At 39.3% G+C, this 26,729-nt stretch overlaps 1 protein-coding gene across 3 annotated transcripts in view; it reads left to right on the top strand.

Annotated features, from left to right (window-relative positions):
- The window catches only part of LOC129417776 (uncharacterized), a 54,347-nt gene that overhangs the window by 15,036 nt on the left and 12,582 nt on the right, over window positions 1–26,729 (top strand). For 2 of the 3 annotated variants that reach the window (XM_073869429.1, XM_073869428.1), the window contains exons 2-3: window positions 19,769–19,929; window positions 26,471–26,538. In XM_073869429.1, coding sequence (XP_073725530.1) covers window positions 19,769–19,929; window positions 26,471–26,538 — 229 coding nt within the window. The remainder of the gene's footprint in view (window positions 1–19,768; window positions 19,930–26,470; window positions 26,539–26,729) is intronic. The other variant, XM_073869430.1, reaches the window with a different exon arrangement.

Genomic DNA, 26,729 nt, shown 5'->3' with positions numbered 1-26,729 from the left:
AATTACCTATTTACAAGGAAATACAACAGTAAGGCAACCAGAAATTACAGTAGCTATCAATTACTGTTATAACAATAATATTAACCATTATATTTGGTATAATTACCCAGATAAAGATAGGTTCCATAGTTAAAAAAAGATCAGTTACTTCAGTTCAGTTCATAGTCCTTCAAATAATCAGGCAAATTTCTAGTTCTCTGTGATCGTCTCATAAGCACCACATGACTAACAGATTTAGTTGATTGTCAATTTAGTGGCATTTTCAAGAGCTATCTGAGTAGGACTACTAGGTGTCTACATTCCTTTTGTGCTCATACTACAACCCGAATTCCGGAAAAGTTGGGATATTTTTTTAATTTGAATAAAATGAAAACTAAAGGAATTTCGGATCACATGAGCCAATATTTTATTCACAATAGAGCATAGATAACATAGCAAATGTTTAAACTGAGAAATTGTACACTTTTGTCCACTTAATTAGCTCATTTAAAATGTGGTGCCTGCTACAGGTCTCAAAAAAGTTGGCACAGGGGCAACAAATGGCTAAAAAAGCAAGCAGTTTTGAAAAGATTCAGCTGGGAGAACATCAAGTTAATTGATATTAAGTCTGTAACATGATTAGCTATAAAAGGTATGTCTTAGAGAAGCAGAGTCTCTCAGAAGTAAAGATGGGCAGAGGCTCTCCAATCTGTGAAAGACTGCATAAAAAGATTGTGGAATACTTTAAAAACAATGTTCCTCAACGTCAAATTGCAAAGGCGTTGCAAATCTCATCATCTACAGTGCATAACATCATCAAAAGATTCAGAGAAACTGGAGAAATCTCTGTGCGTAAGGGACAAGGCCGGAGACCTTTATTGGATGCCCGTGGTCTTCAGGCCCTCAGACGACACTTCATCACTCATTGGCATGATTGTATCAATGACATTACTAAATGGGCCCAGGAATACTTCCAGAAACCACTGTCGATAAACACAATCCGCCCTGCCATCAGCAGATGCCATCTAAAGCTCTATATTGCAAAAAGGAAGCCATATGTGAACATGGTCCAGAAGCACCGTCGTGTCATGTGGGCCAAGGCTCATTTAAAATTGACTATTTCAAAGTGGAATAGTGTTCTATGGTCAGACGAGTCCAAATTTGACATTCTTGTTGGAAATCACGGACGCCGTGTCCTCCAGGCTTAAGAGGAAGACCTTCCAGCACGTTATCAGCGTTCAGTTCAAAAGCCAGCATCTCCGATGGTATGGGGGTGCATAAGTGCATACAGTATGGGCAGCTGTTGTGGTTTTCCTTTTCCTCAAATAAAACAATCTTCAGTCTTATGTTTTGATTTCAAAGATGGACTTTATTGTTAGCGAAATAAAGCCGTGAGGAGATCTTGCAAGATCCACTGGCTTCTTCTGGCACCATGGCTGATATATATATGCTTTGGGTCCCTCCCCTCCATGTTTAAAACAATATAGGATTTGTAATATGAAGAACCACATGACATTCCTCAGACCAGTGTCTCCTTTCCATGACCTATTTGACCCTTGGCTATTTGCTAATACTAATTGTGCCCTTTGACATGAAACATGAATACACACAGCTGGCTCTTAAATACACACAGCACATACTGCATAGTTGGATTATAATGGTAAACCCATGATGCACATATTTGGATTAAAATAAACTACTTCATAATCCCCGCTCTGAGGCTTACCTAGCCTCAGTTTTCCTGTTTATTTATTTTAATCCGGAGTGCTGTTTCATAATTCAGTGTCTCAATTATTACTATCTTGTGGCTAAAGAAAGCCACTATACATTATCAATTACCAAATTATGCCACAGCACTTCGAACTATGGACATTAAGAACAAACGTCTTTCCATTCTCATTTTGGTCTTGAATGTAAAAGTAAAAGAACTTAAGCCCTAAACAGTTTGTGCGCAATTGGTTCTGCGCTTACAGTTATCATTATAGCTATGTAGAGTATATGATAAAACATCGTAAATGTAAAGTCAACGTTAATGAATCCAAGTAAAAAATAATAAAAACAAAAGTTAAGTATGCATAATAAACACAAAATAAATGTAAAAGATTCAATGTTCAAATTCAAAACGAGTAAATATAACTAATTGATACTGAATTGAAGCATAAAAACTCAAAAATTAAGTATAATAAACAAGTATAAATGTAAGTTAATTCAAATAAACAAAGTAAAGAGAAATAACCAATAATAAAACTAGGTAAAGATGGCATAATAAACACAAATAAATGTAGATTAACTCAAATAACATAAGAAAATGTGAACCACTAATATACTAAGTAAAGATTGCAACACAAATTAAAGTAAAGTACTCCAAATAAAACAAGTAAATGTAAATAACCAATAATACAACTGAGTGAAGCATGCATAATAATTTTTGATAACAATTTAAATGAATTTGTTTTTAATCTTCGTCTCCATCCTCATCAGAGGTGCTTGAATTCTCATTTACTAGTTGTAAATTCATTACTGTCTTGTAAAGCAGATCTTGATAATATACAGATTGATTATTTTGTGATTTCAATTTCCTATCATCTTGATATCTCAGCACTTCCATTTGTTTAACTGTGGCTTTGATAATGAAGACTTTTAATAAGGGTATTACACAACAAAATAATAGTCCTCCAATGCTGCTTGCTACTCCCAAGAATATACCTAATTTTGCGAACCAAGCTCCCCATGCTCCTAGTTTTAAATCGAACCAATCCCATATTTTCTCGTCCCTTCCTGCATTGTTTTCCATTTCCATTTGTAAGTCTTTGAATTTCGCCATGGCTTTCGTAAATGTACCTTCTGGTGAAGTATTATTAGGAATAAATGCACAACATTGATTTCCAAATAAAATACACATTCCATTTTTGTCTGCTAATATCCAATTTAGATCAAGTCTATTCTGCCATGTCATTTTACTTGTTGCATCTAGTTGTTCTCCTAACGACATCAAAGCCTCATTGGTGTGATTAATGAATCTTTGCTGATTATAATATATGTAATTTATCCATTCTGTATTTTTATTTTGCGAAATCCAAATAAATATTGATTCAAAACCTGATTTCACTTCATCTCTAGCCTTGAATTGATTTGGTACCCCTCTTGGTTGACCTATTGGGTCTAAATATACTTTAGGATCGGGTTCGTAACTAGGGATGAGCGAGTACAGCATTATCTGTATCTGTATCTGTTAACCATATGAATTATCTGTATCTGTACTCGGAGTGGGTGTGGCCTAACACGGAAGTAGGTGGAGTTTGTCTTGAAATGGGCGGGGCTTTAACAGGTATGTTATTTTAAGCATGCAATTAATATATGGGTTGATCAGAAATTGTTATATTTATTGCGGATTCGAAAAATATTTACAGGACAGCATCAGGATTGAGCTTCAGATCAATGGTTTTGATCACAATAGCAAACGAACTATATTACAGAACAAGTTTTGCAACAATGAAATCAAAACAATGCAGTGCAATTATGAAGTAAAATGTAATGAACAACATAACTTTCTTTAACTTTTAATTTTTTATGATCAGTTTTATTTTATTTTTATTTATTTTTTTGGTTCTTTTTTTATTATTTCCACACCAGGTGAGTGTGTGTGTGTGTGTGTGTGTGTGAGAGAGTGCATAAGAGGGAAAGCGAGAGAGATAGAGAGCGGGGGGAGTCTACGAATCAAATAGTCCGACGCTGTTTTTCAGATCTGTATTGACTTTGATGAAGACCAGTTGTTCCACATGGCTAGGGTCTAAGTTTGCACGCTGTGGACTGACCACATTTCCAGCTGTGCTAAAAACACGCTCAGACTGGACACTTGTAGGTGGACAACTGAGATGCTGCAGTGCAAAGCGTGCAAGATTGGGCCAGCACTGAAGCTTGCCTGACCAGTATTTCACTGGGTCATCGGTAAGGCTGATGTCCCCGTCTGTCAGGTAGGCCTCCACATCACCTGATGGTAAATGTGTCCTCATTGGCATAGCCGATTTCTTTTTCTGCAGGAAAGACAAGACTGAAGTGCTGCTGGTGGCAGGTGTCTCTTCTGTGTTTCTTGCAGGTGTAGCCACAGGGTCACAGAGCTCCATCCTGAGGAGTAATGATGTCCTCTTCAGTGCCTCCACATCAACATTGTTTGGAAAACAGCTGACCTTATATCTGGGGTCAAGGAGAGTGGCAAGCAGAAATGTGGAGTTTGCAAAAATTGGTTCGAAACGCCATTCTAATTCTTTGCTCAGACTGGCTGCCAGTTTCCTTGCTGCTGTGCCTAACTTTTCCCTGGACTCATCTTGGCCCAGCCCCACTGTGGCATCCTGATCATCATCACCAGCCATGAACTGATCAGATTCATCCTCAGATTCCTCACCAGCTGCAAGACCTCCCACATGCAGTGACCTGATGATAAAGCAGAGGCCATGCAGGAGGGGGATGACCTCAGAGATGGAGGCGCTGTGTTTTGAGAGTGCCCGTGTGACTTCCTCAAAAGGACTAAGAACAGTGAGCATGTCTGATGCTAACCCCCACTCATTTGGATAGATGATTGTTGGAGCTCTACCCATGTTAGACTCCTGTGTCATAATCTGCACAGCCCTGCGCTGCTCCACCAGCCGCTGGAGCATGTAGAACGTATAGTTCCACCTTGTTTTTATATCGGTTATGAGCGTGTGCTGGGGGAGGTTCAATTGTGTTTGCAGCTCATGTAGTCTGTTGCTGGCTTTGCTTGAGCGATGAACATGGCCAGATATGCTCCTGGCTTTGGAGAGAAGGGATGTCACAACCCTGTTCTTCTCCAGTGCTTTGATCACCACCAAGTGAAGCGTATGGGACACGCAACGAATGTGCCCATATTCAGTCAAAGCTTTCACCATGTTGGCTGCATTATCTAAAACAACAAACCGTATTGTGACAGACTGACCAACAGACTCTTCCCACTCTCTCATCTTTTCCTTAAGGCAGCACAGAATGTTGTTTGATGTGTGCTCAATGTCCAGCACACCTACATTTAGCAGCCCTGCTTTCCTCTGTACTGAAGCTTCCCCTACACGTTCACACCAGTGCCTAGTAAGACAGAGATATGAATGTGCATTGTGATTGCTGGTCCAAAGATCTGTAGTGAGGTTGATGACACCTCCTTCAGCTGCCTTAAGTGACTGGACCAACTCTTCTCTCATTGCCTCATACAGCTCAGGCACTACAGTTCGACTGAAATAGTGCCTCGATGGGATCTTATACTTGGGCTCTAAAAAGCCAACAAGTTGCTTAAAGCCTCTCCTCTCCACCACAGAGAAAGGTTCAAGATCAGTGCAGATCATTTTACCAATCATCTCTGTAATTTGTTTTGCCCGGGGATGGTTTGCTGAGAATGGCTGCTTTGCTGCAAATGCAGTGAGTATTGGTGAAGAGGAAGATGAATGTGAGCCCTTAGCAGCACCCAGCTGAACACCAGTGACCTGAGAAGGAAGAGGAGAGGAGGTGGCTGATACAGTGGGCTTTCTCATGTGATGGACATATAGCAGATGGTTATGTAGAGATGTTGTGTTGTAATGTTTTGCATCTCTGCCTCTGCTTAGCTTGGACTTGCAAAGCTTGCAAATGGCTTTGGAGGGATCACTTTCAGAAACAGTGAAAGAGTCCCATACTGCAGAAGTCCTCTTGGTCTTTGTTGGAGGAGGACCTCCATCACCAGATGCAATATTGGTCTCAGTGGGGGAAATGTGGGTGCTACTGCCACTGTTTTCATTGTCACTGATTTGACCCTCACTGTCCTGCAAGGTTAAGCAAACTCTGACAGGTAGTTCAGTGTCAGCTGAAGTATTCTCTGTATCACTCATTATTCTGTATCACTGATCATAAGAGGGAGAGAGAGAGTGTTTGTTTGTGCGTATAGCTTAATTTGTAATATTATTTATACCACTACTACCTTTATATTTTATGAAATACAGCAAAAAGTGTCAGACAGTCAATGCATAAAGTAAAAAAAAACTGGTTAGAGCCAGCTGATGGTTTAAAAGAAAAAAATCAGATGACTGGCAGAGAAAGGAAGAGAGAGAGTGTGTGTGTAGCTTAATTAATTTGTAATATTTATAACACTAACTTTAACTTACTACCTTTTATTTTTTTTTATGAAATACAGCAAAAAAGTGTCAGACGAGGAAGAGAGAGAGTGTGTGTGTAGCTTAATTAATTTGTAATATTTATAACACTAACTTTAACTTACTACCTTTATTTTTTTATGAAATACAGCAAAAAAGTTTCAGACGAGGAAGAGAGAGATTGTGTGTGTAGCTTAATTAATTTGTAATATTTATAACACTAACTTTAACTTACTACCTTTATTTTTTTTATGAAATACAGCAAAAAAGTGTCAGACACTCAGTGTGTGAAGTAAAAAAAAACTGGTTAGAGCCAGCTGACTTAAAAAAAAACTGACAATGGCAGAGAGAGAGAGAGAGTGTGTGTGTGTGTGTAGCTTAATAATTAATTTGTAATATTTATTATAACACTAGCTTAATACCTTTATTTTTTTATGAAATACAGCAAAAACGTGTCAGACACTCAGTGTCTGTTTACTGGTTAGAGACAGCTGAAGGTTTAAAAAAGAAAAAAATTCTCCGACAGGAAGAGACGCAATGCGAGTCGCATTCACGTATGAACCCACGTTTATCAGAACTCTCCTGGTTAGTACGTATTAAGTTAACGTTACAACCCGAAGTAAAAAGCTGAAGAAACCCTAAACGTTAATGGAAAAGAACCCGAGTGACTGAGGGAGAGAGACAGAGAGCTGTTCTTTGTGTGAGTGAGCAGCGCGGGACACAGTGGTTAGAGACAGCTTAAGGTTTAAAAAAGAAAAAAAATCTCCGATAGACAGAGACGCAATGCGAGTCGCATTTACGTCTGAATGAACCCACGTTTACCAGAACTCTGCTGGTTAGTACATATTACAACCCGAAGTAAAAAGCTGAAAAAACCCTAAACGTTAATGGAAAAGTACCGCGCTGTACTTGCGAACCAGAGTGACTGAGAGACAGAGTGCTGTTCTGAGCAGAGCGGGATGTGCATCTGTATGTGTGTCGGGGAGGGGCTGTTACTACTAGCCTATCACAGAACTCTGACACAATCAGCTACCCAATGATGATTTTCATGTAATCCGAGCACAGATATTGACTCGTATTACTCGTATAATACTCGTACTCGGCAGAAGTGCTTTATCCGTACCGGATACTCGTTTCAGCCGAGTATCCGGCTCATCTCTATTCGTAACTTCTCTTAACTCTATGGTTACTTGTGTCCTTTTTCTCCAACTTATTATCAAAATCCCATTCCATTATTTGAATTTCCTGTATTAGTCGTACTCTTGTACATGTTCCTTTCCATCCTTTTGGCAAAAACGGTAAAAGTTTTCTATGGCCACAAACCCAGAAAAAATCTGCTATAGCTTGTGTTTGATCTTTATGGGTGTCCGCATCAGGTAATGCTATAGTTTGATTTTCACAGTTTTTTTCTGAAATTATTTTCTTCCCCTTTCTTATTCCTGATGACCTAATAGGGTGGAAATCTAAGGAATCGCCGGCCTGTCGAAGTTTTGTTTTATCTATGGTCCAAATTACTTTGCATTTTCCTTTAAATTGTCCCATATTAATATCCCCTGTGGTTTTTACAAAGCACTCATATTCCTTACTATAATCTATGGTGTACCATTGTGGAATCTCTATTTTTTGATTATTTTGTATTTGCATAATTTTGGATATATCAATACCTTTACATCTAGCTGCTAATGATCGTATGTGTCGATACATAAGTCTGTCTTTGGCATTACTTAGAAAACCCAAACATTCTGCTGGACAAGTAGGTTTAAGCATTTTCATATTACAATAGAGTCTATTCATCTCGGCACATTTTTCAAAATCAAATGGATTTGGTACTATTATTACTTGGCTTGCAGGTGATTTCAAACAAAATAGGCAGTTTTTCTCTTGTATGTCTGTTGCTGTAAAGGTTGCCCATTCATACCATTGATTACTTTGTGCCGTTTCCCATAAAATATCTAGTTGGGTATCTTCTTCATACATGTTGTAATCGTCCTCAATGTTTCTCCTTTGTTTTCCACTCAGTGTCAGTTCAGTTGTATTTGCAAGTGTGTTGTTCCTAGGTTCCTTTGTGGGTGCAAAAGTCAATTGCTGGGATGTGTGATTGAGTGTTTGTGTTAAGGGTAGTAAAGTTGATGACAGGGCCATGTGACTGAGATTTTGTGTCGGTGCAAGTGAGGTTGGCTGAAAGGAGGTGTGATTAAAAGTCTTTGTGCTTGCAAGTGACGGTGATGTAAGGGATGTATCGTTCAAAGTCTGTGTTATGGCAGGTGAAATTGTTGTCCGGGATGTGTGATTAAATATCTGTGCTGTTCCAGGTGAAGTTAATGACAGGGAAGTATGATTCAGAATCGGAGTTACAGGTGTTGGAGTTCATGGCAGTGTGGTGTGATTCTGAACTTGAATGGTTGGTGTCGTTGTGTGTTGTCCGTAGCATGAATTGGCCACAAGCATATGATGATCAGGCATCTTGTCAGATGTGTTCTGTCCATTGTCATTTCCTGATGCCACACCTTGTGTCTCATTGCTTTTATCCGTCGATGATTCTTGGTTGTTCGTTCCAAGGCTGTCCTTTCCAGTCTCTGGCTTTTCTGTATGAGCTTTGGTGCAGTGGTTCAAGTAATACCACGTGTTGCTGCCTTCCACTCGAACTGCTGTTGGGGTAGCTGCCACTACTTGATAGGGTCCCTCCCTTCTGGCCTGGTTCCATTTCCTCCTGAATACCCTTAGATAGACGTGGTCCCCTGGGGCAATTGGGCATGTGGTCTCCGTCTCCTCACACGACTGCTTTCTTTTTTCCTGCACATAAATAGCTTTGTGGATAGCAGTTAGTTTTTTCATGTATGACCTTAATCCCATTTGCAATTGTTCTAATGGAGGTCCCGAGTATGGGCCTCTACAATATGGAGCGGGCATAGGTCGACATGTAAGCATTTCATGCAGTGTTAAATGTGTATTTCTGTTAGTTTGCATGCGATAGCTCATTAGTGCTAGAAGCATCAACCCAGTTAAGTTTAGTACTTGCACATATTTTATTGAGTTTTGCTTTGATGATCCCATTGGCTTTTTCTACCATTCCTTGAGATTGTGGATGATAAACACATCCTAATCTTTGCTTTATTCTTAAATGTTGTAGTACTTGTTTTACTGTTTTTTGAATAAACGCAGATCCATTGTCTGAACTTATTTCTGATGGTATTCCGAATCTAGGAATGACCTCTCTTGTCAGAAATGTAATTGCTGTCCCAGCTCCTTCGTCAGCCGACAGTACAGCTTCCACCCAGCGACTAAATCTACAAATAACAAGCAGCATATATTTCTTACCCTGCACTCTCTTGATCATATTCACATAATCCATCACCAAGTGTTTAAAAGGACCCTCTGGTACCGGAATATGACCTATTGGCGTTGTTATTCCTTTTCTGACATTGTATTTAGCACACACTTCACATGTTGACAAAAATTCCTCTACGGTTGCATACAAATATGGAGACCAATACCCTTGTTCTTTAATCTTCCTAATCACTTCTGCTCTGGCACAATGATCAAATCCATGTGCATCTGGGATTAAAATATTCAACAGTGCGGTTGGTGCAACAATGTGACCTTCATGAGACCTCCAAATGTTTTGGGAGTCTTTTGTAGCCCCTCTTCTGTGCCACATAGATTGCTCATACGGTCCTGCCTGTTGCTGAATCCGAGCAATATCATCTATGGTTGGATTGGGTTCTATAAGAACTTCTGGAGCTATTATTGCCACCTGACACCCGGAGGCTTTTTTAGCCTCTGAATCTGCTGCATTATTACCTTTGATGACAAAATTATTGCCTTTTTTGTGAGCTTGACATTTGAAAATGGCTAATCTTTTTGGCAACATCATAGCAGAAATTAATTCAACTATCTGTTCAGCATGTTGAATGGGAGTTCCATCACTTCTTTTAAAACCTCTTTGTTTCCATACTGCCCCAAAATAGTGGCTGACGCTTTGTGCATAGGCTGAGTCACTAAATATGTTTGCTGTTTGTCCTTTTGCCGATTTACATGCTGCTGTAAGAGCTTTTAATTCTGCTAATTGAGCAGAACATGGCTGGGTGCAGTATTAGGACAGTACAGGCACAAAGTCATCTCCCTCTTTTTTCACTACTGCATAACCAGTGTGGATTCCTAAATGATCTCTGAAACTGGACCCATCTACAAAGTACGTGACATTTGCTTCAGTAATTGGGGTAGATTCAAGATCAGGTCGTAACCTGGTAAATGCTAATGAGTTAGCAACACATTCATGTGGCTCACCTTCATAAGCCAAAGGAATCAACTCTGCAGGATTAACTGTATTACACCGTTTAATTTTAACATCTGGATGTGTAAGTAGCAATGAATATGCCAAAGTACGGGCTTGTGTCAAAACAAATTTCCCTTGTTCAATTAATTCTGCAATTTTGTGATGAGTATATATGATAACTGGGTATCCCATAGTTATTGTAGATGCTTTTTCATATGTCTGAAATACTGCTGCAAGACCTTGTTGATAACAAGGTGGATACCCTTGTGCTACATTGTCTAGTTTAGTGCTGTAGTATGCTATTGGTTGTTTTTTCCTACCACTGCAGGTTTCTTGCATTAATACTGCAGAAGCATATCCATCAGCTCTGTTGGCCACAAACAGGTGGAAGGGTTTGGTATAATCAGGAGTACTTAAAACAGGTGATTTTTGTAGTTCCTGTTTAATCAATTCAAATGCTGCTAATGCATCTGCATTCCAACTTAAGGAGGCATTTAGATTTTGTAACCCTGCCTGTTTCATGATGTCTCTCAATGGTGCTGTTTTGATTGCATAATCTTCTATCCAATCAGCATTGAAACCTGTCATTCCTAAAAAAGTCATCATCTGTCCTACTTTTTGTGGCAATGGTGCTTTACTTATGCCTTCTAGGTGTGTTGGGGCTATGGCCTTTGTGCCATATGAGATTAACCGCCCTAAATATTCCACCTGTGGCTTGCAATATTGTAGTTTGGTTTTGGATACTTTGACCTCCTTGAGCTAGTTTAGTAAGTACCTTTATTGAGTCTCTATGGCATTGTTCGAGTGAGGTTGAACAAATCATCAAATCATCCATGTATTGCAGCAAAGTGCTGTCTATCATGAGATCTTCCAAATCAGCTTTAAGTATCTGATTAAATATTGTGGGTGATTGCTTAAAACCCATAGGTAATTTTTCATATGAATATTGTTTACCCGCATATGTAAATGCAAACAAATATCTACTTTCCTCCGCAACTGGTATGCTGAAAAATGCGGAACATAGATCAATCACAGTAAAGTATTTGGCATCAGGGGGGACATTTGTTAGCAGAGTGTGTGGGTTTGGCACATCAATCGGACTATCCTCTACTATGTCATTTATTGCTCGTAGGTCATGTACAAGGCGCCATTTATTTTTGTTTGCTGTAATTACAGGATAAATTGGCGTGTTACAATAGCTGTTTGTTTCAAACAGTACTCCCGCTTTCACTAGTCCTTCAATGGTATCTTTTATGCCTGATTCAACCTCTGGGCGTAACGGGTATTGTGCTTTCCTAGGAAGGCATGCCTTTGGCTTAAGCTTTACTTTGACTGGGCTGGCTGATTTTACCAAACCCACATCTGTTTCATATTTTGACCATAGCTCTGTTGGGACTTGTCGTTCTACATCTTGTAATAACTCAGCATAAAAACTCTCCTCTGTTTCAGGTATTGACATCATTTGAATTTGTTCCTGTTTGTTAATCATGATTTCCTGAGGAACACCTAATAAAGAAGTTCCATACAGTATTTGAATGTAATTTTTATCAGCTGAATGAAAAATCAATGGATTGTCAGTTGTTTCCCATTGACTTTGTGTAGCCTTTTTTAGCATAGGCCCAATATCTTTTGTTTTCCCATTTTTTCCTACATATAAAGATATATGTGGTACAGAATCTGCTACATTGAACCATTGCTTTGTAAAGTCATTCTCACTTACGGTTATAGCGGCTCCCTGTTTACCTATTATGATAGAATCAATTGAATTTTTTGCCCTTTGGTTCCTTGCTGCCATTTTGTTTCAAGTTCTGTATTTCTTGAAGGGTCATACATCATTGTACAATGGAACTGTGATTTTGGTATTTGTGCATCAGGAATCTGTGCTTCAATAAATTTACCCCATTTATCAAATGCTTGTTTCACATCATTCTCTATCTGTCCTAACCAGTACACATTAGCTTTTGGCTCAGAGATCATCATTTGAGTTCCTTTTATGTCCACATACACTCCCTCTGCTGAACACCAAATTTTAAGACCTAATTTGCACAATGCATCTCTTCCTAAAAGGTTAATAGTAGTCTGGTTTGATATCAGGATTGGTAAGGTCACACGGTTGTTTTTAGTTTGTAGACAAATCGGAGCGGTCATTGGAATTAACTGTGTTTGTCCCGAGAATCCTATTGTCTTTACAAATTTGCCAGACATGGGGAGATGTGATGCATAATTTGAATTTACACATGTATAAACCGCTCCTGTGTCTACCATCATGGGTATGTTTTTTCCTTCTACTTCAACCTGTAAAATTGGTTCTTGGTTTGCATTAGTGGTTAAAATTGGTAACTGTCTCTCCCCAATAGGATTCTCTGGGCATCTCTAAAAATCTTGGTTTGTGCCTACCCAGGGGTTCACAGGACCTCATACAGACATCTGCCAATTGTTCCCCCTTCTTCCCCTCGAGGGCTGAGTCCATGGGTTTGTGTAGCAGTTTCTTTTAATATGTCCCTTCTGGCCACACCCCCAACACACTCCTTCAGGATCTCCAAAACCTCTGCCTCTCTCACCCCCTTGTGGTAGATTTCTTTTCCACTGCATCGGCCCTGGCTGCTGAGCGTATACATTGATGATGGGTACAGGGGTCTGGTATGCATTAGGAGGGTTTGTTGTGGGCGGAGTCTGCTGGACAGCTGGTGGAGGAGAATTCACAGGAGCCATCACTGACATCTGGTTGGGTTCGTCTTTCTGTACTGCTGCTTGAATCTTTCTCTTGTTTTTATTTGAAAGTTTTTCCAGCTGTAACTGTGTCAGTTTTCTTTGCAGTTCTTTCTCTTGCGTTTTCAGCTTTTGTTCATTTTTTCTGAATAAATCCACAGCATGACACACGTGGTCACAAAACTCTTGGTGTGATTTAGAGTTTTGACCTACCACATCTTCTAGTTTGCTTTTTACAGTCTGTGGCATAGCATCCACTATGGCATTTCTGAAAAGTGTGGTCATTAAAGGATCCCCCTCTGGGTCTCCCTCAGTCTCTTGTTTCCATCTCTTTAATTGTCTTTGAACATAAGTGATGGGATTCTCTGTTTCCCCCAGTTCCTCCCCCTTCAGTGCCTTGGGGTCGATTCTGGTTTCATATTCAGTTCGTAAAACTCGCCACACTGCAGGGCGGTATGCATCAAAAACAATCCCATCCATATCGTAGGAATTAACGGCTCTGTGCAAGTTAGAGTCCTGAAGGATTTGATCAGTTTTTGCTCCCCCTACAATTCTCGCTAGGAGGGCTTTGATGTCTCCTACTGCAATCAGCTTCCCAGCTAATTCTTCCTCCAAAATTCTGATGAACTTACCAGCCCCCTCGTGGATGTCCGGGAGTCGGTTGACCAGACCTTCTAGATCGTGTGACCCCCAGGGCACGTAGTTACCTTGAGCTCCTTTAATTAGAATGGGGAGCTGTTTTGTTAATGGTCTCAGTGATTTTTCTTCCCCGCGTGACCACTTTCCCTCATCAACCAGGGACTCCGCTCCCCTTTCTTCCTCCCTGCTCGGTTCACATGTGACCTCAAACAAATATTCTTTTTCAGATTCTTTTTTTTTTGGTAAGATTTCTTTTATAACCTCTTTTTTCGTGTCTACCTGCTCATATGGTTGTTTTGCACTTGGTGTTTTCATTTTATACTGTGTTTTCATTTTTTCTAATGCTGTTCGTGCTTGTTTGTAACAATCTAACTGCAGTGTTGTTTCTTTTGTTTTATCTGGCTTAGTTTTAGGTCTTACTACTTGTTCCATCTCCTCATCCTCCTCTTTCTCCTCATCGTCTATTTCCACATTTCCCTTCATCTGCATCTCACCCAAAATCTCAACAGTTCCCTTGAGCAATGGAAACTGACCCTCAGAGGTCAAATAAGGAGGGGGGTCTGCATATTTTTGTTCCTTAATCATGGTTTTTTGTTCCATGTCTTTCAACAGCCTTTTGGCCTGTTTTAAATTTTTACGCAGACATTCCCCTTCTTTTTTGAACAATGCTAACACCTCTTGCTCCTTTTCACGTTTTTCTTCTCTTTTTATGTTTTTCTTACTCGTATTTTTGGTTTTGTAATTTTTAACCAATGTTTCCATTTCCTCACACAATGCCACATCAAAAGTCCCCTCTTTTTGCCATCTGGTAACCATACTTTTTGTATGTTTTTGCCATTTCTTAGAGAGATGCTTTATGAGATCTTTACTCAATGGGTATTTTACTCCCAAGAGTTCAACAGGACTGCCTGCCATGTCTTTATTTTGTAATACACCAGCCCTCTAATTTTCTTGTACTCAGAACACTTTATAATGTTCTTATCTTTTAAGTATATATCGCCAAAAAATCCCCACAGTTTCTCAAAATGTTTTTAAATGTTTTTTTCACATCCAAAACATATCAAACCACAATATCAGCCACCTTTTATATTTCCTAAACTTTTTATATTTGGTACAGAAAATAAGTTTTGATCAAACCTTAAATTTCAAGTATACATCAATATTTTAGCTCAATAATCTATAAACCACATTGTTACCCAAAAATGTTTCAGTAATAACTCAGCATTCATATCAATCCCTTTATTAATTTATTTGGGCTCCCTTCATTGTTTAGGGCTCATTTCTTGCATACTCTAACCCTTTATTTGTAGGGTGTATAATTCAGTCAAACAGTTATCCCTTCATTTATAGGGCTTATCTATCATACTTTATCCCTTATAGGGCTTATTCAAACATTCACCTTACACCCAGTAAGACAGCACTTACGGCCCCCTGTTCAGCCACAATGACAGACCAAGGGAAACGCATGCACCACCCCCACTAGATGCAAAGTTTATAGCACACTCACGCACTCACACACTGCAGCTTGCAAACACACTCAAACACAAATCATTAAACAAATAACCAATCGTTAATTCACTTCCCCGACATAACGATTTAAACTTTTATCCGTTCTCTTAACTTAAACCTCTACGTCATCCACTTCCCCGACAGACGCAGCATATGCAACCTTGCATACAAACTCTTACGCGTTTTCTTTTACTTAAAATCTGTTTCAAGTCACTGTGATCATCAACGCCAACTCATCCGTAAGTAAATACAGATTCATGCATGCATGCCTTAGTTAGATTGTATCCTTGAAATCAAAACCCAGTTCACATATATGGTTCTTAAATTTAGAAGAGCTTAAATTTCTCGCCACTTGGAGCAAATTCTGGTAAACAACACAAACCTAATAAATAAGCAAAACGTGCTTACCTTATGGCCATACGCTGTTTGTGTTGCTCGTCAGGTTCGCCCAGGTGGTGTGACTGTCCAGCTCTTTTCTATCCCGGGTTTCGGCACCAAATGTTGTGGTTTTCCTTTTCCTCAAATAAAACAATCTTCAGTCTTAGGTTTTGATTTCAAAGATGACTTTATTGTTAGCGAAATAAAGCCGTGAGGAAATCTTGCAAGATCCACTGGCTTCTTCTGGCACCATGGCTGATATATATATGCTTTGGGTCCCTCCCCTCCATGTTTAAAACAATATAGGATTTGTAATATGAAGAACCACATGACATTCCTCAGACCAGTGTCTCCTTTCCATGACCTATTTGACCCTTGGCTATTTGCTAATACTAAAACCCTTTGTGCCCTTTGACATGAAACATGAATACACACAGCTGGCTCTTAAATACACACAGCACATACTGCATAGTTGGATTATAATGGTAAACCCATGATGCACATATTTGGATTAAAATAAACTACTTCACAGCTTGCATGTTTTGGAAGGCTTTGTGAATGCTGAAAGGTATATAAAGGTTTTAGAGCAACATATGCTGCCCTCCAAATGATGTCTATTTCAGGGAAGGCCTTGTATATTTCAGCAGGACAATGCAAAACCACATACTGCCACTATTACAACAGCATGGCTTCGTCGTAGAAGAGTCCGGGTGCTGAACTGGCCTGCCTGCTTTCACCTATAGAGAACATTTGGCGCATCATTAAATGAAAAATACGTCAAAGACGACCACAAACTCTTCAGCAGCTGGAAATCTATATAAGGCAAGAATGGGACCAAACTCCCAACACCAAAACTCCAGCAACTCATAGCCTCAATGCCCAGACGTCTTCAAACTGTTTTGAAAAGAAAAGGAGATGCTACACCATGGTAAACATGCCCTGTCCCAACTATTTTGAGACCTGTAGCAGAAATCAAATTTGAAATTAGCTCATTTTGTGCATACAATTGTACAATGTGATTTGAAAGTCTTTTAGTTATCATTTTATTAAAGTTTAAAAAACGTCCCAACTTTTCTGGAATTCGGGTTGTACTAGGAGTCTCTATTATCTCGTTAAACCTACACTCTATGTTTGGGTTCTCACTTACTTCTGTCAGGAAAGATGGGGGATTACCCCAGAATTCAAAATCTGGAATTTTACTGTCTTGGATTGATCCACATGTCTTCTGACTACATTTCCATCACCCAGTATTACTTTATAAGAAAGTGGACCTGTAACAGTATCTATGTATCCAGGAATCCATTTTGGTCTATAGCTGAAATTCCGAATAAGTACTGGATCTCCAACATAGAAACGATGTTCCTTAGCCATTTTGTCATGATAAAACTTTTGCTTTTGTTATTGAACCTGATCTTTTCTAGTTAAATCAGGATGTATAAAGTCCAAAGAACAACAAAGTTTCCGTCCATTAAGCATTTCAGCTGGAGAGAGTCCTGTAGTAGTTTGAGGAGTTATCCTGTAACTAAATAAAACTCATGCTGTTTTTGTTGCCACAGTTCCTTCCATCATCTTTTTCATTATCCCTTAAAAAATTTGCACAGCTCTTTCTACTAGATGATTACTGGAAGCATGATACAGTGCAGAAGTTACTTGTTGAACTCCATTTTTATCCAGGAACTCTTTAAATTCAGCACTCAAGAAACAAGTTCCATTTCCAGATACAATCAATTCAGGTAAACCATGGTTGCTGAAGCGTTTGCGCAAACATTCTATTGTTGTAGCAGATGTAGCAAAGTTCACTGGATACACATCCATCCATTTTGAATGAGCATCAATCAAGATGAAAAACATCTTCCCCATGAATGGTCCTGCATAATCAACATGCAATCTTTGCCATGGTCATGTTTCCGGGTCCAACAGCTCACCGATGTCATAGAGATATAACAAAAAATCATGGCTATAATACACCCGTATCATAATGAAAAACTACCAAAAACACCCTATCCTAATTTCTATCTCCATAACAAAATCTGAGATGACCAGACCTGGATTTATGGACGTGGATTTTTTTTTTATGAATTATTAATGTATTTTTGTAATAGATGGCTTGTTGTTCTTGCTAGGGATGCACATCTTGAGTTTTCATGGCCGGTTTTCATGCCGTTTTTTACAAGCAAATTGGCCGATTTTGTTTTTTTTATCACGCATTAAACAAAGAATGAAAGTATACATAAACAAGATGTTTATTTGCTATTTAACAGGCTAAACTTGGTTTTGGCCATTAAAAACAATAACTGTAACCATCTGAAATTAACAGCAGTAACTGTGCAATAGACTACATTCAATACAAACACAAGTGGTTAAATGAGACCATCACATGTATAGTTGAGTGAGGGTTGAAGGTCTTGCATGTTTTGCATTATTAACTTTTAATACTCGTTGTTTTCTATCGGGTGGTGAACTTAAATGTCTGACCAAGTTTGTTGTGCCGAATGCAGATTGCAATCTTAACGCCCTGCGGACAGATTTTGAAATACTTTCACACAAAAGACATGTTTGCGAATGATTAAAATGTAGTTTGTGCAAAATAAAGATTTATGGCCGGTCAACCAGTGCATACCTAGTACTTGCCATGCCATCGCTCTGTTGTTGAGGTGATTCGGATGGACTGCAGTGCGAGGACCAGGCTGCCTGTGAGTACCTTTAAACAAATATGTGGCTAACAGCAGTAGCACCGCTGCTCGTTGAAAAGAGAGAACGATGCATGCTCTCACGTCATTCTCCAAAAGTCTCCAATCACACCAGAAAAGATAGCTAGATTTGTCCTAGTCGTGTTTTTTTAATAACATCGCTAAACATTTGCTAAATCTAGCGCCAGTTCACCAAGTTGGCAACGCTGCTTGGACTTTTACTGCTTGGACTACTGACTGTGTGTGCTTGTATGTAAACTCTGCCTCTGGTTGGCTAACGATGAAAATTAAGCCAATCATCAGTTATGTGGTTGCCCCACCCCCTCTTACATACACACACCAAACACTTGCAAACACTCGCTTTAGTAAGATCAATTATAAGCCTTTTCCAAAATGGCACACTCCAGACTTGTGGTCCTCCTCAGAGTTTTTGATGACATCATGTAGTGCAGACTTTAGGGAACCTTGATGCGATTCCACGTGGTTGCACCGGAGTCGTATTTTGGGACAGACTCGAGCCGGAAATAGGAAGATAAGTTGCCTGTCACTGTGAACTCCTCCCTTTTGTCGTGTGATTGGTCTGATTGCTCTTTCGCAAGGACTTCTGGGTTGGTAAAGTGCGTGAAGCCTGCTGCAGTGCGGGCTTCGACAAAGACAGCATCAAGGGGCGCTGATGAGCACACTTTGAAGGGTAAAAATGACAGATGGGACACCCTACGGACTCGTAGACTAAGCGAGTACGCGCCACAAGACCGAAGTGTGCCTGGGACAGCGTCATAGCAATGTTTGCAGCATTTTATTGTCAGTAATGGTAACGGCGTTATACCGCTGGAGACAGTCATTTATTTGATTACTCGTTACTGAAAAAAGTAACACAGTTTATTTATAATGCTGTTATTCCCATCACTGCTTACTAGTGATGCACGGAGAAAACACTTATGTTGCATTAAATTAGGTAACCATTTAACAAAATTCCAGCAATGTTAGTATGCAAAAGTCACTTTTAGAGTAGTTTCTGGTGCACATTTTTTATTTTAATCGTGCACCTGGGCACCCGTTATGTGTACCCCTGGTTTTGTAATGTATCTGTTTGAAAGAAAAAATACACAAGGCCTGTACGCACCCTCTTGAGGAGGACGATATATTGCACCTAAATCTCCTGCGTGCATTTGTGGATTTCAGTGTGTGTATCTCCTGCGTGCATTTGTGGATTTCAGTGTGTGAATCGCCTGCGTGCATTTGTGGATTTCAGTGTGTGAATCTCCTACGTGCATTTGTGAATTTCAGTGTGTGAATCTCCTGCGTGCATTTGTGGATTTCAGTGTGATTTATTGTGGGCATTTGTGAACTACGGTGCACATGTGTGTACTTTTGTGTGTATTTGTGGAAGGTTTTGATACAGTTTTCACTTCATAGTGTAGACCAAAACCATAGAGTGTCCTGTGTCATCTTTTCCTTAGACTGGGAAAGCTGCCTGCTGGAATTTCCCTGCCCCCTGACTTTGTTACAGCTCCATGTTCCATTGGTGCTCAGGGTGTGTTGGGGAAGAGTGTTGGGGAGGAGTATATCAAAGGACATCACCAAATCCGTAACCCCAAACTGAGAGAGTACTATCTACAGGGTAAGTCACTGACCTATTAAACATTTAATTGGAATTAGCCACCTTAGTTTCAGCCTCAGACGTCACCCCCATGGACCGTTGGCTGAACGTCTGATTAGGGTTGCAAAGGGGCTGTAAATTTCCAGAAACTTTCCATGGAAACTTAATTTGGGGAATTTTGGAAATATTCCAATTTGAAAACTTAAAGGTACAATTTGTAAGAGATTTGCCGTAAAATATCCAAAAAAACCTCTAGGCCAGTGTTATATATTTTGTTCAGCTGATTACTTACAGTATCCCTAATGTTTTTCCATGACTTGTAAGACGTGAGAAAATTGCATTTCTAAACAGTGACACGGGGCAGTGCAGTCGCCTGTCAAAGACTTTAATATTCATGTTACCCTTTGTTACTGCGTTTACTTACGTAGAAACCCCATGTCAACAGTGTCATGGACAAATGTGGAACTAATGTTAGTTTATAGTGTCTGTAGGGCTACTCGTTTGTTTATGGACCATGATTTCTCTTTACCGTACAAAACCCTACAAAAATCTTATGCTATTATATCAATCACAAGATTAGTTTGTAAACTGTAGGCTATATAGACAGTGAAAATAGTGTGTCTTCCCGCCGACGATATAGTGTGCATCAAGAGGTATTGTACTAAATCCTTACTAAATCCAGTATTGGAAAAAGTTTGTTACTGTATCAGCTACAGTACAGCTTTCATAATTTTACATCCTAACCTCACAATAAGAATAACACTTAATTTTGTGCTGTGTTGAAAATATCTTTGATGAGTAGATTCTTGAAGAAACCAGCATTAAACTGTGTCACACTGACGAAGGAGTCACTTGTGAAATGTAGAACAGATGGCTAAAGTCAAACTAATTGTTGTGGAATTTCTGAATAAAGCCATTGGTCTTGTATATTAATGTTTTTAAAAAGCCTGTGCAATGATTTAGTTTCATTCATCAATTGAGCAGCATTTTCTCACATGGTGCGATATTCCTTGGGGGCTTGTTTGTCAAAAAAAGGGTGTAGGACGGTGGACAGTGCTCGGGGTCAAGGCTGGAGGCTGCGGCTGTGTATTCCTGACAACATTAATTCACGGAAGTACAAACGAACCATTTCAGATCACAGCTACTTCAAGCAGGCTGTGTGCATTTGAATGTTAAATGACTGTTTTGAAACTTATATGGTACTTACATAGCCCCTAGACCTCAATTATCATGAAAAAAGCCACAGAATTTCAGATTTGACAATATGTGACTTGGTGTTGGGCGATAATTCGATAACGATAATTTTGACCATGTAAAATTTCCCGATAAAGCGATAACCATTCGATAAGTGATCGATAATGTTTCACGCACTGTGCGTAATGTTGCGCAAGCACTTCCAGATGTGGCACGCACTCTTGGTTTACAATCACAGTGTCAGTTAGACTTGAAGGAGTGGAGTAAGATGAGGCAGTTATTTATGAGGGTAAAATAACGTCAAAAAGATTTGCATGCGCAGGATCATATTTGTGAGAGTGTACGTGACATCGCAAGCACAAAATAAATTTGCGCGCGCAAAACCAACCCCGTGAAGGTGCAAATCAAGCCGCAAGCGCAAGAAAACTAGTTTTGCATCATTGTACTGTTAATCGTAAGTGTAATTCATGTCTTGTAAAACTGAAACTTCATATTTACACTAAATAAGTATGAACTGTATGCATCTGACCTCAGTTTTTCCGCGCTTACACTTTTGGCACGATTTTTGCGCTGAAATATTGCCAAAAGCATTGCAAGTCTGCAAACAGTGGTGTGCAATGAAAAACACACTTTCATGAGCGGCAAATATGAATTAATCGCGCAAAATCTGTCTCTGTGTGTAAAATAAACCAGTTGTAAATGACTTGTTGCATACGGAGGAAAACTATTTCCTGAAATAACCCGACATCTACTGGTCCCTCTGCGCATGCAGTTTTGTCACCATTCTCTCATTGATTTGAGTTTGCAAGCGCGGGGTGGGAAGGCGGGGCTATGAAATGAGGCACCTGATGACTCATTGTTTTCTCTATTCTGATTGGTTCAATATAACGCCAGTTTTCTTCTCAACCCTTGCTTAGTCTTGCTTACTAGGAGACTGCTGCTAGTTTTTACTTAGAACTTTTGTTATACATTACAGTAAAACTGCTCACATTAAAGGCAGAGTCCACAATGTTTGAAAGCCAGTGTTGATATTTGAAATCACCTAAACAAACACGCCCCTACCCCAATAGAATCTGGACCTTCTGTTGATAGACGCGCCCCACACATACGCAACCCGGCAAGGATGTCGGTTAGTAGACACGCTCCTTACTGCTGATTGGCTATAAGTGAGTTTTGGTAGTCAGCCCGTCTCCCTTTCCAAAGCGTTTTTCAAACATCGTGGACTCCGCCTTCAATATAATTTCATTCAAACCGTAGCGATTTTGTTACTTCTGTTGTTGTTTGATTTTTCTGTGATAGTAGGCCTGTCTTACAGTAACTTGTTTAGGAAATACGTTAGAATATAGTTTGAATTTGGAATTATATGCTACACTGTTCTACTAAAAATAATGAATACATCCACATACTCCATCCTAGACCATAATAATATGACAAGGAATGGAGTAGCCTACTATTTATAAGAAATGACTCAATGTAGCACCAAATACTCCATTCTAGTCTATACTAAAGGCTGCCATGCTTTGTTGTTCTTTCTCTGTTTTCTTTGTTTCTATTTTGTTTGAGGCTGCTTTGATGGGCAATTGTTGAAAACGCTACATAACTAAAATTAATGAATACATCCATGTACTCCATCCTAGACCATAATAATATGGCATGGAATGGAGTAGCCTTCTATTTATAATATTACTTAATAAGAAATGACTCAGTGTAGCACCAAATACTCCATCCTAGTCTATATACTTAATACATAAACCTTTAGGCTGGCTGACATGTGTTGATTCAGAATTAAGCAGGTGTTTTGTAGTATATAATATATAATAATGTAATATATATAAATATATAAGAATATATATAAAATATCCAAAAGTGAATTTTGGTTATGTGGCGTTTTTAACAATTGTTCATCATACCAAAGCAGCTTCAAATAAAATAGAAAAAAAAAGGGAAAGAACAACAAAGCATGACAGTTTTTTAGAGTCATTATAGTAGTGTTCCTGCAGCCTCATGGACGATACTGAGAGAACTCCTGGCGTTATATTGAACCAATCAGAATAGAGAAAACAATGAGTCATCGGGTGCCTCATTTCGTGGCCCCGCCTTCCCACCCGCGCTTGCAAACTCAAATCAGTGAGAGAATGGTGACAAAACTGCAAGCGTAGAGGGACCAGTAGATGTCGGGTTATTTCAGGAAATAGTTTTCCTCCGTATGCAACAAGTCATTTACAACTGGTTTATTTTACACACAGAGACAGATTTTGCGCGATTAATTCATATTTGCCGTTCATGAAAGTGTGTTTTTCATTGCATACCACTGTTTGCAGACTTGCAATGCTTTTGGCAGCATTTCAGCGCAAAAACCGTGCCAATAGTGTAAGCGCGGAAAAACTGAGGTCAGATGCATACAGTTCATACTTATTTAGTGTAAATATGAAGTTTCAGTTTTACAAGACATGAATTACACTTACGATTAACATTACAATGATGCAAAACTAGTTTTCTTACGCTTGCAACTTGATTTACACCTTCACAAAATTGGTTTTGCGCACGCAAATTTATTTTATGCTTGCAATGTCACGTACACTCTCATAAATATGATCCTGCGCATGCAAATCTTTTTGACGTTATTTTACCCTCATAGTTATTCATTTATTAATAGAGGTGCAGATGAGCAATTCAAATGTGATCACACATTCTGTTAACCTTGCCATCACGGAGAGTGCAGCTCATGGTTGCGTGACACCATGGGGAAGCAACTTCCCAAGCATTTTGGAAAGTATAAGAAATGCCTTGACCCTACATTAACGCAAGTTGTTAGACGTGACATGTGAATGGACCCATTTAAATAAAAATGAAACAAATATGAAACAAAGTGAATAAAAATATTTCTGCGGGCCAGATTATTATATTTTTGACAGCAGACACGGACCACAGATAGGGGGAGGGCGGGCCAGGAGTTCGAGTAACACCACCATCTTAGAATCCTTTGCATTCAGGAGAGAGTATCAGCGTACTGTTTGCACTTTTCAGTGTTGTTTGATGTATGGCGAATGCGGAGGGCTGTTTTGCTTCATGCGCTGTTTCTCCGCCCTCCTCATTCATCATACACTGTCAAAAATAAAGGTACCTTTGAAGTACTAATATGCACTCTTTGGGTACAAAGGTGTACCTTTTTGAAAGGGTACTGTCCCAGTGACAACTTTTGTACCTTTATTTCTGAGAGAGTACGTCACTACGAAAATTGCTTGCACTACACTGATACTCTCTCCTGAATGCGAAGGAGTCTAATAGGGATTGCACACCGGCCGCGCAGCTCAGCGCCGCGCCGCGTCGCGCCTAGGAGAACTTGGAGGTATTGTAAACCGGAAGTGCACATTAGAGCTGAAGATCTTTGCCCGAACCCGACGGGACCCGTCGGAACTCGACGGGCTCGGGCGGGTTCGGGCTTCATTTCTAACATTTTACACGGGCTCGGGGCGGGCTCGGGCTTCCGCTCCGGCTTTGTGAGGTAAATGAGCAGTCAAGTTCAGTAGCGCAGGACCGCGCTGAAGCCATTTATTTAATAATTTTCCTCATCAAAAACATGTAGACTAATCTTGGTGAGTAAAGGTTTTTCAATGTATAACTAAATATTTATTGAGTCTTAAATACATAATTTAGACAAAGGATATAGACTAATGTTGGCAGTAATGGAGAGAAGTGCCGACCCAAATCCCACGGAGCCTTTCCTTTCTCTTAATTTCGTTATTGCCAAATACCCATCTTAATTCAGAATGTATTATCTTAATTTAATTCGTTAAGAAATAATATTTTTTATTGGCGTATTTATAGTGTATTGCATAGGCCTATTTAGAATGAGATGTTACAATGTTACAGATGACTTATTTTATTTCTTTGTTTCAACTTCCAAGTTTGCGTGTAGATTATTAGTAATGAATAAATAATGTTAAAACCTGTGTAAATTACTCATTCTTGACAAAAGCTGTGTGTGTGCGCACATTTAAATAATGACGGGCTGTAAACGGGTTCGGGCTTTTAAAAAGCTGTCAATCTAAATGTACGTTCGGGTTCGGGCTGCATTCTGTCGGGCTCCGGTCATTTCGGGCCTAACTTTTAAGGCCCGATTACAGCTCTAGTGCACATTAAATAGCGCGAGCTTCGTCAGATAGCATCTACTTCAAAATGCAAAATATACATTAGCAGCCAATGTTACTTGTTAATGATTTGGGACACATATGATGTTATGTAATGTTAAACTATGTGAGTGGCGCTGTGTGGCGCGACAGGGATTTGAACAACTTCCTGAGTCCCAGCTGGGCGGCGCAGACAGGCGCCACCTGGCGGCGCCGGTGTGCGTATACTCATAGAAAACAATGTGTTTGATTTTTTTAGAAAGGCGCGGCGCTGAGCGGCGCGGCCGGTGTGCGATCCCCTTAAGATGGCGGCGTTACAGTAAGCTAGTTAAAAGTTTTAAGTATGGATTTTTCTCTTACAAAATATTGCATCGATTACCCTCAGAAGGCCTTTATTAAAAAATGTAAGAAAATTAAGTACCAATGCACATTTCTAATGATCAAAATAATCCCTTAGAGAAAAGTGATGTGCATTGATTAGGAGAATAGCGGTTTGATCGTCAGTCAATCTAAAGTTCTTCAAGTTTGAATTACTTAGAGGTTTTATACATGCGGCCCTTTACAGTCTGTTATTTGCGACATTTCATTGTACACAAATCCGCCGTCTGTTGAGCTGCGTGTGTTGATTTGTTTACGCTTTAAGATTTTGTAACTATAGCAACCGCTTCTCCACTGACGTGTTTTGGCAGAGACTACCGTGAAATACTTAGTATAACCACTTAGGTAAGGGTGACAGTTAAGATGTTTGTTGCAACGCTCTTAAAAATCCCTTACCTCAGGGATTTTTTCTCCCTAAGGGAAACCCAACACGGAGCTGGAATGATGAAGGAATGATCTCTGATCTCTTGTCAGGTGTTCTCCAAACTCATCAGGCATTATAGGTGAAGACTTAGTGCTGTTCTCTTATGAAAAGAAGGATGCGAAAAGTATTGAATAAAAGGGTATGATTAATTGTGAGCAGTCTGTATTAGATAAAAATATTTCTCTCATAATGAAATTTTCACCCATTTTAAAATAATTATTCTCCAATGAAAGGTTGTATTTTTGTAGATTTTTTAAATTAAAGATCAAAAGTATTAACGAAGCAGATTAATTTTCACGGCCTTCTTTGGTCATATTTACAAAGGGTATGAATAATTTTGAGCTTGACAGTATATATATAATATATATAAGGAACAAAAACATCTACTTTTGTCTCTAGTAACTTGTGACAAGTAAATTGCCTTTTATGTTTGTAGAGGCAGTGTTTCCTGCTGAAGTTTCAACTACAAGGACTTTGGAGTCTTGCAGAAACAATAAACACAAGGTGGGTAAAGTTTTGTATTTACACATTTTGTCATTATCATAAAGAACTGTAGTCCAGAAGTGTGACTAAGCCCTGGGTGTTTTTCAGAAGCCCTGGGGTTTCATTTATAAAACTGTGTGTAGGATCCCTACTGTACACCTAAAAGTATTCGATTTATAAAACCATGCATACTCACATCTGTAGGCAATGTT

The sequence above is a fragment of the Misgurnus anguillicaudatus genome, chromosome 7, assembly GCF_027580225.2.
Source record: "Misgurnus anguillicaudatus chromosome 7, ASM2758022v2, whole genome shotgun sequence".
Classification (NCBI taxonomy): domain Eukaryota; kingdom Metazoa; phylum Chordata; class Actinopteri; order Cypriniformes; family Cobitidae; genus Misgurnus; species Misgurnus anguillicaudatus.
This window is presented reverse-complemented; position numbering and strand designations above follow the sequence as displayed.